At 35.8% G+C, this 12172-nt stretch overlaps 1 protein-coding gene across 9 annotated transcripts in view; it reads right to left on the bottom strand.

Moving 5' to 3' along the window:
- Positions 1-12172, bottom strand: part of Obsc (Obscurin) — a 226868-nt gene that overhangs the window by 8966 nt on the left and 205730 nt on the right. For all 9 annotated transcript variants that reach the window (XM_074138259.1, XM_074138258.1, XM_074138266.1 and 6 more), the window contains 6 exons: positions 11227-11336; positions 10961-11116; positions 9965-10110; positions 9463-9627; positions 2018-2204; positions 1118-1285 (listed from right to left, as the gene is read on the bottom strand). In XM_074138259.1, the coding sequence (XP_073994360.1) occupies positions 1118-1285; positions 2018-2204; positions 9463-9627; positions 9965-10110; positions 10961-11116; positions 11227-11336 (932 nt within the window). The remainder of the gene's footprint in view (positions 1-1117; positions 1286-2017; positions 2205-9462; positions 9628-9964; positions 10111-10960; positions 11117-11226; positions 11337-12172) is intronic.

Below are 12172 nucleotides of genomic sequence, written 5' to 3'. Positions count from 1 at the left end.
GAACAAGAACAAGAACATTTTTTGAAAAAGCCGTTTTTGCTCATTTTCAGCAACTTTTTTCTCGAAACCTATTAGATCTGGGTGGTTGCAAAAAAATTACAGCTATAAAGGAGGGTTTGCCCTATATTTTAAAGAAAATTTGGGAATTTTATCTTTTATAGAAAAAGAGAAAAAAATTGTCAAAGTTGGGTGTTTTTCAACGTTACGCTTTTTCGTGCAGTTTTTGACGATCAACCCTTATACAACTGTCCTACCGGACAGTTTTAATATATATATATTTTTTAAATGCTTTAAGGCGCGTCAACATCTAAGGTTATTGGCGCCCGGAGCTTTTTTCAGTGCACTGCCGGCCTCCGGACAGTGTTCTCTCGTTACAGACAACACTGTCCATCACCGGACAGTGAGCTGTAAGAAACTCCTAGGAAGAGAAAATCTAAGGGTCAGCAGCTGGATTCAAACCCGGGACCTCCGAGTGGGAATCCAATACTCTAACCGCATAGCTAATTCCCTGCTTTAGATATTCTAATCTAAAAATCCACTAGATGGCCTAAGCTGTACCATTTAGGAGTCAGTAACTGACTGTTGGATTGCAATGTAGAACGAGATGGTTACCGTTTATAGTAAAACTAGAGATAGGCATCTCGACTGTCTGTCTGGCCATTGTAACATCTTAAAGTAAAATTTCGTTCCACTGCCTTCTACTAAGTTTAAACATATTAATTCTACAATCTTTAATTCGAAATTTGCTTTTCTCACTAATTCCTCCCCTCTAATATTTAGTAGAAATAATAATTATAGAAATTTTGAACTAAATCATGGTTAAACTTCTTCTTTTTTTCACTTTTTTTGTTGTTTTTTTTTGTTTCTTTCGTATACCGAAATGATTACTTTAAATAAGCGTTTAATATCTTTTTATATATACATATATATCCTCGGCTTGGAATTATTTTCTTTCTTTCAGAGAGTAAGGTTCAAATGTACGTTTACTTTATTTGTACATTAAAAACAGGTATGTTGTGGAACACAATGAGCTTTGGAGGTGCAGCAATGATATGGAAACTAGTTTAATAAGTCTGTAAACTATTTTTGACTATACTATGATAATGAACATAATTACAAGAAAGCCTCAATTAACGCAGCTATCCTTTCATGACGTAATGAGCAGAGAGCTTCAAATTCTTGATCCACCTTGTACTTTGTATTAGGACTAGCATCTAATATTTTGGCTACTACATCCTTGTCGCAAGTTTTGTCGATTGCTTTAACAGCAACTGAAAATCTACCCCTGCAAATAGCACAACAAATGTTTATCAAATAATTTTGTAACTTTTAAAAATAAAAATATCTGGTGTACACACTGAAATGACTTTATTACAACAATTCTCACTGGTGTAAGTGACTAATTTTCTGCAAACTTGGAATCATAGCAAAACAAACTTAGTTCGCGAGTAACTTTATGTAAGAAAAAATGTTAAAAGGTACATTAGAAGGGAGCTAAATCCGATTTGTATCTGGTTATGATACCATCGGACAACAGCTTCTAGGAGCAGGCTAACAGAGTGAGCAGGTACTTGAGCCATATTTGGGAGTGAGATACCTTCAATCTCAATCCTCTCTATTTTGTTGAGAGGTGGGTAAAGGGAGTCATCCTCAGAATAACTGTGCTTCTGTTGACCCAAAACAATGCAAGATTAGGCTTACAAAAAGCATAAGAGCTTAATGAATTTGGTCATTAATGAAATTTGCTTTTTTTGCTTGACCGAGGAACAAAAACGTTCCACGTCCTATGCTACTCAAGGTTTTGCAAGAATGTGATTCCTTCTTCAATTAGGTGTTGAATAAACTTGGCCCTTGAGCTATACAAAGGCGTATCATAGCACGCTTGGGGCAAGTTTATGAACACCGAATTTTCTTACGTGGGCTGCATTACATTTAAATTTTATTTAAAGGTGGTGAAAACTCTAACTGGACAAATCTAAGACTTCGGTAAAATGGAAAATAGTATTAGTTGCAATACCTGGAGATCTCAGATATGAAATTATATTTGTCGGTGGGTTGCTGTTTCTGCCATTGAACGGGAGCCTTCTCCACGCCGTAGTCTAGCTCCTCCTTATGCTCCTGGATTAGTTCTTCTATGCTGTCCAAGGACTCACTTATGGATTGCAGATGTTTCATAGCGTTGGACAACTGTATTGGATTACAACCTGAAACCGAAGCACCGAAATTAAGTGTTGAAACATTTACATGACCTCGGCGGGGGTAACTAAGACTCTCCATCCCTCATTTTATTTACTGTGGCGATATTCGACGAGTAGCAGAATCAAATTTTTTTTGAGGTGGGTCACTAAACTGGCATGTCTGATACTTAAGTTGGCGCTGATGTAAGGAGAGAGAGCCTCTCATGCGGTCATTGAGCATATTTGGGCCGTCACTTGTAGTGAAGAGCCGGTGGCTGTTCCAAAAGAAAGCCTGCCACTATTATCCTCTGAACTTAAGGACTATAGATATTTATCTCCTTAACAAAAACTTACAGTTTAAAATGTTAAGTATAAGGGTTGATTAAACGCCAAAAGGTACACAAATCAGCGAGTACCCAACATTTCATTAATATTTAAGTAATTCTACTGCATTAATTTTCATTAATAAGTTATTTTTTAGAATTTATTAGATATCACAGACCCTTATGCTGGCCATTTTCGTCTACAAAATATATGTTCAAGTAGCACTGTAGATTGACTGTAATATCTAGTTATTTATAATAATCAAACTATTAATTACAGGTTAAAAAGAAAAACGTTATAAAAAATAAAATAAAAATATGAAGCTAAAAAATTCAAAACCTTTTTTAAAAAATGCTTACACCAACTTACATCAATGATTTTGTTTATTTTATTTATTTATTTTTATTTCTTAAATAAAAATCGTCGGTTTAAGTTCATTCTTCGATTAAAGTAATTGTTATTGTATGAAGTAGTCAAACGTTTATAATAATAGGTAATAATTATCTGGCTTTATCGCAAATAATATAGTTTTCTTCAATTACATTCTCCATCTAGGTGTTCTTCCCACAATGTTGTATATATGTAATATAAAGTAAATAAGATATGCATATATTTAGGACAGCTAATTATTCCAGTATTTTACTATAAGTAAAATTAGGGGGACTAAATTAAATTACAATAGAGAAATGAATAATTATTGTTTAATAATCTACTTGTTATTAACTGTGTGTTATTTGTGCTCACGAATATTTCGGTAAGACGAATTCAAGACAGTAGCCTACTCTAACTTTATCTTTACTTTAACATGCATGTACGTATATGTGATTTATCATAATTATAACAAAAAAATCATATAAATGAAGTGGCCAGCATAAGGGTCTGTGATATCTAATAAATTCTAAAAAATAACTTATTAATGAAAATTAATGCAGTAGAATTACTTAAATATTAATGAAATGTTGGGTACTCGCTGATTTGTGTACCTTTTGGCGTTTAATCAACCCTTATACTTAACATTCTAAACTGTAAGTTTTTGTTAAGGAGATTTTTGTACCTTTTGGATAGATTTTCCTTTTTGTCTATTTTACAAAGTTACATATCTGCTTTACAGATTTTTTTAAAATTTGGAATAAGCTATTCTATCATTATAACCTGATAAGGTGTTAACTACCACTGGAGAGATCTTTTTAAAAAATGATTGTAGTTGCGGCTCCCAAACCATCCTCAATAACAATTTTTTTGAGAAAGCGTTTTGAATAACATAGGAAGGTATTTGTACGTAAATAGCAAAATTAAACTGCGATTTCAGTACTTCCTTTTAAGAGGAGTAAGAAAAATAAACTAGGATTGCAGTACTTCTCCCTAAAAGGCAAAGAGGCAAAGATTTTTTAATCGAACAATTCATTGATTTAAATCGGTTCACTCATTGATAATTTAAACGATTGCAGTACTTCCTCTTAGTAGGAGCAAGAGAATCAGCAACGTAGAGGAGCTTTAACCACTTATTCGAGCTGAATTTTATCAAAATCGGACTAAGCGTTATAGTAGAAATATTGGTAATAATAGTTTTAGAAAGGGCCTTATTTGGGTGGGGCGAACTCCCCTCCTTATGAGGCACAGCATCGAGACTTTTGAAGTGCAAATCTGTACAAAATTTCGATTCGAATGACACTTCATTCATGAAAATCGGTTCACGTGTCGATAATTTGAAACGATTGCTATACTTTCCCTTAACAAGTGTAAGAGCTGATCGCCGCTATAATGTTACGTAAGGGAGCCCTAACTCTATCTTCCTACCAAATCCTATCAAAATCGGGCCAAGATTTACAGAGTAATTAGTAGAAATAGAATAGAAATAGAAAAGAAATTTATTATTCTGGGACAATTGTCCCCTAAGAATAAATACAGGTACAAATAGAGGCCTTAATAGTTTGGCCTGTGATTATACAGAAATTAAATAAATAAATAAATATTTACAAAAGTGAAAATATAATAAGTGAAAATGAAAGTAAAAATAAAATAATAAAACAGCAGAAATTAAGGAAATAAATTAACACAATTAGAATTTCGGAGGAAGCTGAATAGAAAGGAGATAACTGAATAGACGGGATTTAAAGATGGATAGGGTAGGAGCATGGCGGAGAGATGAAGGCAAGGAGTTCCATAGAGAGGTAGCACGTATGAGGAAGGACTTGTCAAAGGATGAGGTACGGTGAGAGGGAATATAAAGATCAGATGAGCGAGATCTAGTGTTGCGGGAATGGATGGAGGATTTAAACTTAAGGAGTTGAAAAATATAGGAAGGCCTTTGAGACTGGATGACTTGAAAAAAGGAAGAAGCCAAAAAATATTGGCGGCGATAGACAGGAAAAAGCCACTTCAACTCATCGTAGCAGTGCGAAATGCGAGAGTCTCTGGAAATGCTGAAAATAAATCTTATGAAGCAGTTCATGAGGCGCTTAAGCTTAGCTTCAATATCACCAGATAGACCGCCATACACTAAACAACCATAGTCGAAATGGGGGAATATAAGAGAGGAAACTAGGAGTTGCCGGGTCTTAATTGGAAAAAGGTGACGGGAACTATTAAACTGCTTAAGGATATGGATGGAATGACGAGAGATTTGGGAAACATGGTTTTTCCAGGATAGGTTTTGATCGAAAGGATACCAAGGTTTTTCACAGAGGAACAATATTTTATTGGGGTATTGTAAAGGAAAAGATTAGGAAAAGGAGCCAATGATTTAAGGAGTGGGTTGGAGCCAATAACTATAGCTTTGGTCTTTTCTACATTCAGGGTAAGCTTATTGTTCGTGGCCCATGCTGAGATGTTATTAAGGTCTTCTTGAAGTTTAAATACAGCTTCAAACAAATCCGACGGGGAAAAGGATATGTAAATCTGAAAATCATCAGCATAGAGGTGATACTGGGAATGAGAGATGGAAAGAGGAAGGTCATTGATGTAAATTGAGAAGAGGGTGGGAGATAGGGAAGAACCTTGAGGTACACCGCGTGACAAAGGAAGAAGTGAAGAAGGATTACTATCGGGAGTGACAACGAATTGGGAACGATTAGACAGGAAGGATTGGAACCAACGGAGGGTGCTATTGGAAAAAGAGAGGGATTGTAGTTTAGATAGCAGGATATGATGGTCAACGGTATCAAAGGCTTTGGAGAAGTCTAGGAGTATAAGGATGGTAAGTTTTTGGTCGTCAATAGCCGTCTGCAAGTCATGGGTAATTTTCAAGAGTGCAGAATGAGTGGAATAAGAAGGACGAAAGCCAGATTGGAGTGGATTAAGGAGATTGTTTTGTTCGAGGTAATTAGAAAGCTGGGATTGCACTAAACGTTCAAAGGGTTTGGAGAAATTTGATAAAATAGAGATGGGACGAAAATCAATAGGAGAGGTGGGATTTGAGATTTTATTTAGAGGACGGACTAGGGCTGTTTTCCAGCAGGATGGGAAAATAGAATTCTGAAGGGAGAAATTATAAATATGGTAAAGGACTGGCAATATCGCTGGGAGGCAGGCTTTAGTTAATTTAACAGGAATGTTGTCAGGGCCATAGTCATTTGTACGGGATTTCAGAACTGAGGTTAGGAGATCTTCAGGAGTAATATGATGGAAAAAGAAATTGTTAGGATCAAAGGAGGGTAAAATGAGAGCAGGAACATTACAAGAGGCATTGGTTAAGAAGGAAGTGAAGTGGACGTTCAGGTCATCAGGAGATATTGAAATGGGGCAGGAGCGATTAGATTTACAGAGGGAAAGCTTACGAAGGATAGCCCATTTCGATTTGGAATCAGGAGCATTGGAGAGAGATAAGTGAATATGAAGGGATTTGGCTCGGCGGACAGAGGCCAGAGTAAGGTTACGCAGGAGCTTATACAGAGAGTAGTCATGAGGAGAACGCGTGCGTCTAAACCTCCTCCTGGCTGCCTCTCTTCTCCTCATCATGTCCTTGAGCTCCGGTGTAAGCCAGGGTGCAGGAGGACGTCGAACATGACAGGTTTTAATGGGAGCATGGGAGTCTAAGATGTTAAGGAGGTGATGTGTTAGGATTTCAACCTTGGTATCAATAGAGTCGGTATAAAATAAAGTTTCGAAAGGAAGGGTTTCAAGGTCAGTTTTTAATGGTTCAAAACAGAGGGAATCAAGATGGCGAAAGGAAAAGGTCCTAGGAACAAAAGGTGGGGTATGTAAATTATAAGTTATTTGAATGAGATCGTGAGCGGATAGGAAAGATACAGGGAGCTGCGACGAGGACAGAAGTTTATCTTGGGAGTCTATAATGAAAAGGTCAAGCCAGGTATCGGAAGAATATGTGTGATGAGTAGGAGAGTAAGGAACTACATAAAGATTCAAGGAATAGAAAAGATTTGTAAGGTATAACATTTCAGTGGACTCGACAAGCAGATTGGAATTGAAATCGCCAGCAAGGATTATATGAGAGTAAGCAGGGACAAGCTCAAAGAGGAGAGATTCAAAGGATAGGTCAAAAGGAACTCGGGGGGGACGGTAAACAACAACAAAAAGGAGGGGAGAAGAAGAAAGAGGAGAAGATATTTCGACAAACATATATTCAGGTTGGTGGGATTCGGAGGAAGGGGAATGAGCAAGGAGTCTAGCCTTCAGGCTATCATGAACAAAGAGACCCACACCTCCACCGGTACGGTCTTCTCTGTCACAACGCAAGAAGGTGAAATTAGGAATGGAAACTTGCGAGGAAGGAATGTAGGGTTTAAGCCAGGTTTCGGAAACTGCTATAATGTGATAGAAATTATCAAGGAAATACTGTAGGAATTCATCATAATGTGCAAGGAGGGATTGAGCGTTAACGTGGCAGGAGGTCAGGGCATTAGTCATTTAGGGAGCAGGAAGGATATAAATCAAGAGGGAAAACTGCTGCTGTACAAAAAAGAAGTGTATCTTCCACTTGTTTGAAAAATGAAAAATTGAAAATGATAAAAAGAACATAATAATGACACCATTGTAAATAGAAAGGTTCAAAGAAAAAAATTGCACATATAATATAAGAATAAGAACAAAAAACCAAATAAAAACTACTTTATCAAAGGAATAAAAGAAAATTAGGTCTGTAAATGAGATTAAATCTACTTGTTTGAAAATTGAAAAATTGAAAATGATAAAGAACAAAATGATTAAAACATCTTTGCTATATAAAAAATTAAAAAGAAAAGATTTACATAAATAATGTGAAAATAGGTGCATAAAACCAAACAAAAAAACCACTTTATAGAACGAAATAAATGAAAATAAGGTCTTTAAATGAAATTGAGAGAAAAAGTGAACAGAAAAAATGGGTTAGGGAAAAACATCCAAGTCCTCTGAACTATTGATGACGACGACCGGAAGGCCATCACCCCGACGGCACTTCACCCGACCACCACTAAACCAGACGTATTTAACAGATCTCTTCTGTCGAGCCAGCCAATACAAATGCCTGTTAGTAGCGGTCATCGCATCTCCGACGTAAACACGAGAGTCACTATCAGGGTAGCCAAGATGACGAGTGGAGAAATCCCTCTTTATTCTCCTCTGGCGTACCACCTCGTCCCGCAGAGACTGCCTAACGAACCGGGCCACAACAGCTCCAGGGGCGCCGTCCCGCCTCGGACCAAGCCGCTCAACGTGGTCCAAGTCGTCAGAGCTAATCTTTAGGCCTAGACCAGCGCAAACACTCACCACAACAGCAGCAGGCACCTCCTCTAATAATAATTTTGGAGGGGGCCTTACATAAAGGGGGCTAACTCCTCTCCCATTCCATGTACAGCGTCGGGACCCCCAAAAGGCACATCTACATAAAATATTGAATCGAATGACACCTCATTCATGAAAATCGGTTCACGTGTTTAGGCGCTACGTTGTTTACAAAAAAGGTAACAACAAGAAGAAGAAGAACAACAGCAACAAGAAGAAGAACAAGAACAAGAACATTTTTTGAAAAAGCCGTTTTTGCTCATTTTCGGCAACTTTTTTCTCGAAACCTATTAGATCTGGGTGGTTGCAAAAAAATTACAGTAATAAAGGAGGGTTTGGAGTAAGATTTAAAGAAAATTTGGGAATTTTATCTTTTATAGAAAAAGAGAAAAAAATTGTCAAAGTTGGGTGTTTTTCAACGTTACGCTTTTTCGTGCAGTTTTTGATGGTCAACCCTTATACAACTGTCCTACCGGACAGTTTTAATAAATAAAATAAGTATTTACAAAAATTAAAATTAAGGAAATAAATGAATTCAATTATAATTTCGGAGGAAGTAGGTAGAAAGGAAATAATTGAACAGAAGGGATTTAAAGATGGAAAGGGAAGGAGCATGGCGGACAGATGAAGGTAAGGAGTTCCAGAAAGAGGTAGTGAGTGTTAGGAAGGATTTGTCCTTGTGACAAATTGGTAAACCTTACAGATAGAGAAAATGGGACACCCCAAGTAAGTGAAATTATTAGAAAAATTTATATAATTCTCTCCATAACATAATTGCTTTGATAAATTTCCACCCTTCGAAAAGACCATTGCAAAAGTCTTGCTGATATTTACCGTCAATAAATTCTCCTCACAGTACTCGTTTGGAGCAATTAATTTTTTTTGAAAACTCATCCAAGTGGGGACAAGAAGGACCATATCATCTGCATACAAGATCTTATACAGATCTCTCTCTTTATTTAACGAGAGTCCAGTTAAGCTACTAAAGTTAAAGAAAGACACTATATGTTAATTATTCATAATATTGAATAAGGATCCACTTGACAATGAAATAACAACTTTATCGGGAAAAAGTGCTCCATAAGAATCCTCCAAAAATCAATTTTGAAACTGTATTTATATGTCCGAAGCACTTACATGCTCTGGAAACTACGCTATAATATATTTAATTACATGAATGTTCGCTTTGTACTTTTGAGTATATTATGTCAAGAAAAACTAATAAAATAAAATGCACTACCTTCTTCTAAAGTCCTCATAATTTCTGTTGCAATGCCTGGCTCACTCCATCCTATAGCATTCCAGGAGGCTAATCTAAACAAATAGCCGGTGGCAGGCCTTAAATTCTTTACTAAATAAAACTCATGCGTTATTTTGTTATTTACTTCTTTCCATTCGGAACTTTCTGAAATTAAATAAATAGTTTTAAAAATGTAAAAATTATAGTTTCATAAAATAATAAATAAATCTATAAGGGGAGGGATTAGCTATGCTGTTAGCGTTCTGGACTCCCACGTGGAAGTCCCGGGTTCGAATCCAGCTGCTGGCCCTTAGATTTTCTCTTCCTAGGAGCTTCTTACAGCTCACTGTCCGGCGATGGACAGTGTTTCTGTAACGAGAGAACACTGTCCGGAGGCCGGCAGTGCACTGAAAAAAGCTCCGGGCGCCAATAACCTTAGATGTTGACGCGCCTTAAATCATTAAAAATAAATAAATAAATCTATAAGTGATTTACAACTTACCAGCCATCTGATATTGTAGACTATAGCAAACAATCGGTGAATTTCCATCACGTTTTGGCTGTTTCCATTTTAGTAACACCTGTCTGTCAGATATTTCTGCAACTGTTGGTGAATCCGGAGCATCTGGAACTGTAGCTAAAACTAATCTGTAATAAAAAGACATAAATATAGTTACGCATGACTCAAACCACCTTCTTTATTATCCACTTACTTTTCGTCACTAGCATTCAACCCACCTTCCAGACTTTTACTTCTTACAATTCCCTACCCATACATGTTTATGAATAAAAAATAATGCAGCCAAACATTGAAATTGAAGAACAAAAAACACACGAATTTGAAGTAGACTAGTAATTTAAGTTATTTGGCAGACTTAAATAATTGCTAAAAAAAAAAAAAGAACAGAAGTACACGAAAAAAGAAGTTACTCCAATTATAATATTTATTACTTTCATTTTTTGGTAAAGTGATACCACTAATACCATATTTCAAAAAAAATAAATAAATAAATAAAAATAAAACACAAATTTGATTAAACAACGTGAAATGATAAAAAAAAAACATAAGAAGTACAGTTTCTTGATTACAAGACGACAGAGTACGTAGTTTATTTAATCCCTGTTTATGTAATCCGTTCCTGTTAAAAGACAATTGAGTTAGTGCAATTTAGTATTGCTACATGGTCAGTACGTGGGCCAGCACTTCGTTGGGCATAACTCTGCAGAAAAGCAAGAGCTGAAGTTAATCAGGTAATATATAGTGGCAAATACTCCAATATAGAATAAGATGTCTTTATTCAAATTATATACAAAAGTGCATAACATACTCTTACTATTTTACACAAAGACATTACCACGATGACGTAAACATATATTTTGTTTTATGATCAATTACGGTATTAATTGTACAAAGGTGGAGTAATTATATGTGAATATAAACTAAGCTGTTTTAGTCAGTTTAGTGATTTGTAACTATCCTAGACCAGAAAACACTTACCTAGTTCTGGAAACAGTTTGTCCTACACGATTTCTAGCCACGACCTTATAGATACCAGCATCTACTGCATTGGCCGGTTCCAGTCTTAAATAAGATCTTCCTTTCTTATCTTCAAATATTTTTATTCTATTCGAACCTCCAATCATCATATCGTTTCTGTTTAACCACGAGTAAAATTAAATTTAGAAACATAATCTAAGTGTTGAAGACGTGACTAGTCCACACTTGGACAGTAGAGAGTACTATAAGCTAATAATTATACTCACTTGAACCATTGTATTGTTGGCTGAGGATCACCAACAGCGTAACAAACCAACTGCACTGGTTTTCCATCTTCAATTGGCGTTATCTGCGGTTTTTCCCTCATGAATGGCGCCTGAAAAATGATTCGTTATCAGTAAAAAGTAAGGTTAGGTTTCAGTAAGGTAAGGTTGTTAAAAAGAATGCTTCTAAAACTGTAGTGCCAAGTACTATGTGGCATTATTGAATAACGATTATCAAAGAAAAAAAAATGCTTTATATTTACTTTCTACTTTTACAATTAGTATCTCTCTAAAAATAATAGAAGTGAGGCGAATAAATATAAATAAACGTTTTATAGTATCCAGTAATTTTCTAGTCAGTCTACATACGATTTCCATTTCAATCTAACGTATTTCAGGTTTATCTCTTTGGTACAAAACTTTTAATCCAAGACTGAAGTTTTAGATGAGGTCTAGGTAGGAGATGACACCTTCCTACAAATTTATAGTTGCTTCCTTCAAATTCATCATTTTATTATAGTGAAATGTAATTAAAAATGTAATTACATTAACTGCGTAGAGAGTCGTGTAAAATACATGTAAGTTTTTTTTTTTTTTTTTTTAATCAATAATTAAAGTAAAAGTAGGTAAAGTAAAGTAACGCCTTTTTCTCAGGCAGGTTTTACGTCCAACTATCAAATTAGGTGTTTTGGACGGAGGAGACCAGCCAGCATACTTTACAATGAATTCTTTTTATTAGCCATTAAATAAAATCCAAGACCTAGTCCGGGAATCGAACCCTGTACCACAGTACATCTTAGCTTTGCGGAACTCGCCTGTAACCGCTCCGCTACCGTGGCGTCTAAATCAATAATTATTTATCTCATATTTCGAAATAATTCATATATTTTAATAAGTAATAAGTAGAAAAAATAAATAAAAAGTAAAGCGATGCCCATTTTTTTAGCAG

This window comes from Rhodnius prolixus, unplaced genomic scaffold, assembly GCF_049639745.1.
Source record: "Rhodnius prolixus isolate KJV_2025 unplaced genomic scaffold, Rpr scaffold_11, whole genome shotgun sequence".
In the NCBI taxonomy this organism is placed as follows: domain Eukaryota; kingdom Metazoa; phylum Arthropoda; class Insecta; order Hemiptera; family Reduviidae; genus Rhodnius; species Rhodnius prolixus.
The sequence above is the reverse complement of the archived record's forward strand: the minus strand, read 5'-3'. Positions and strand labels throughout refer to the sequence as shown.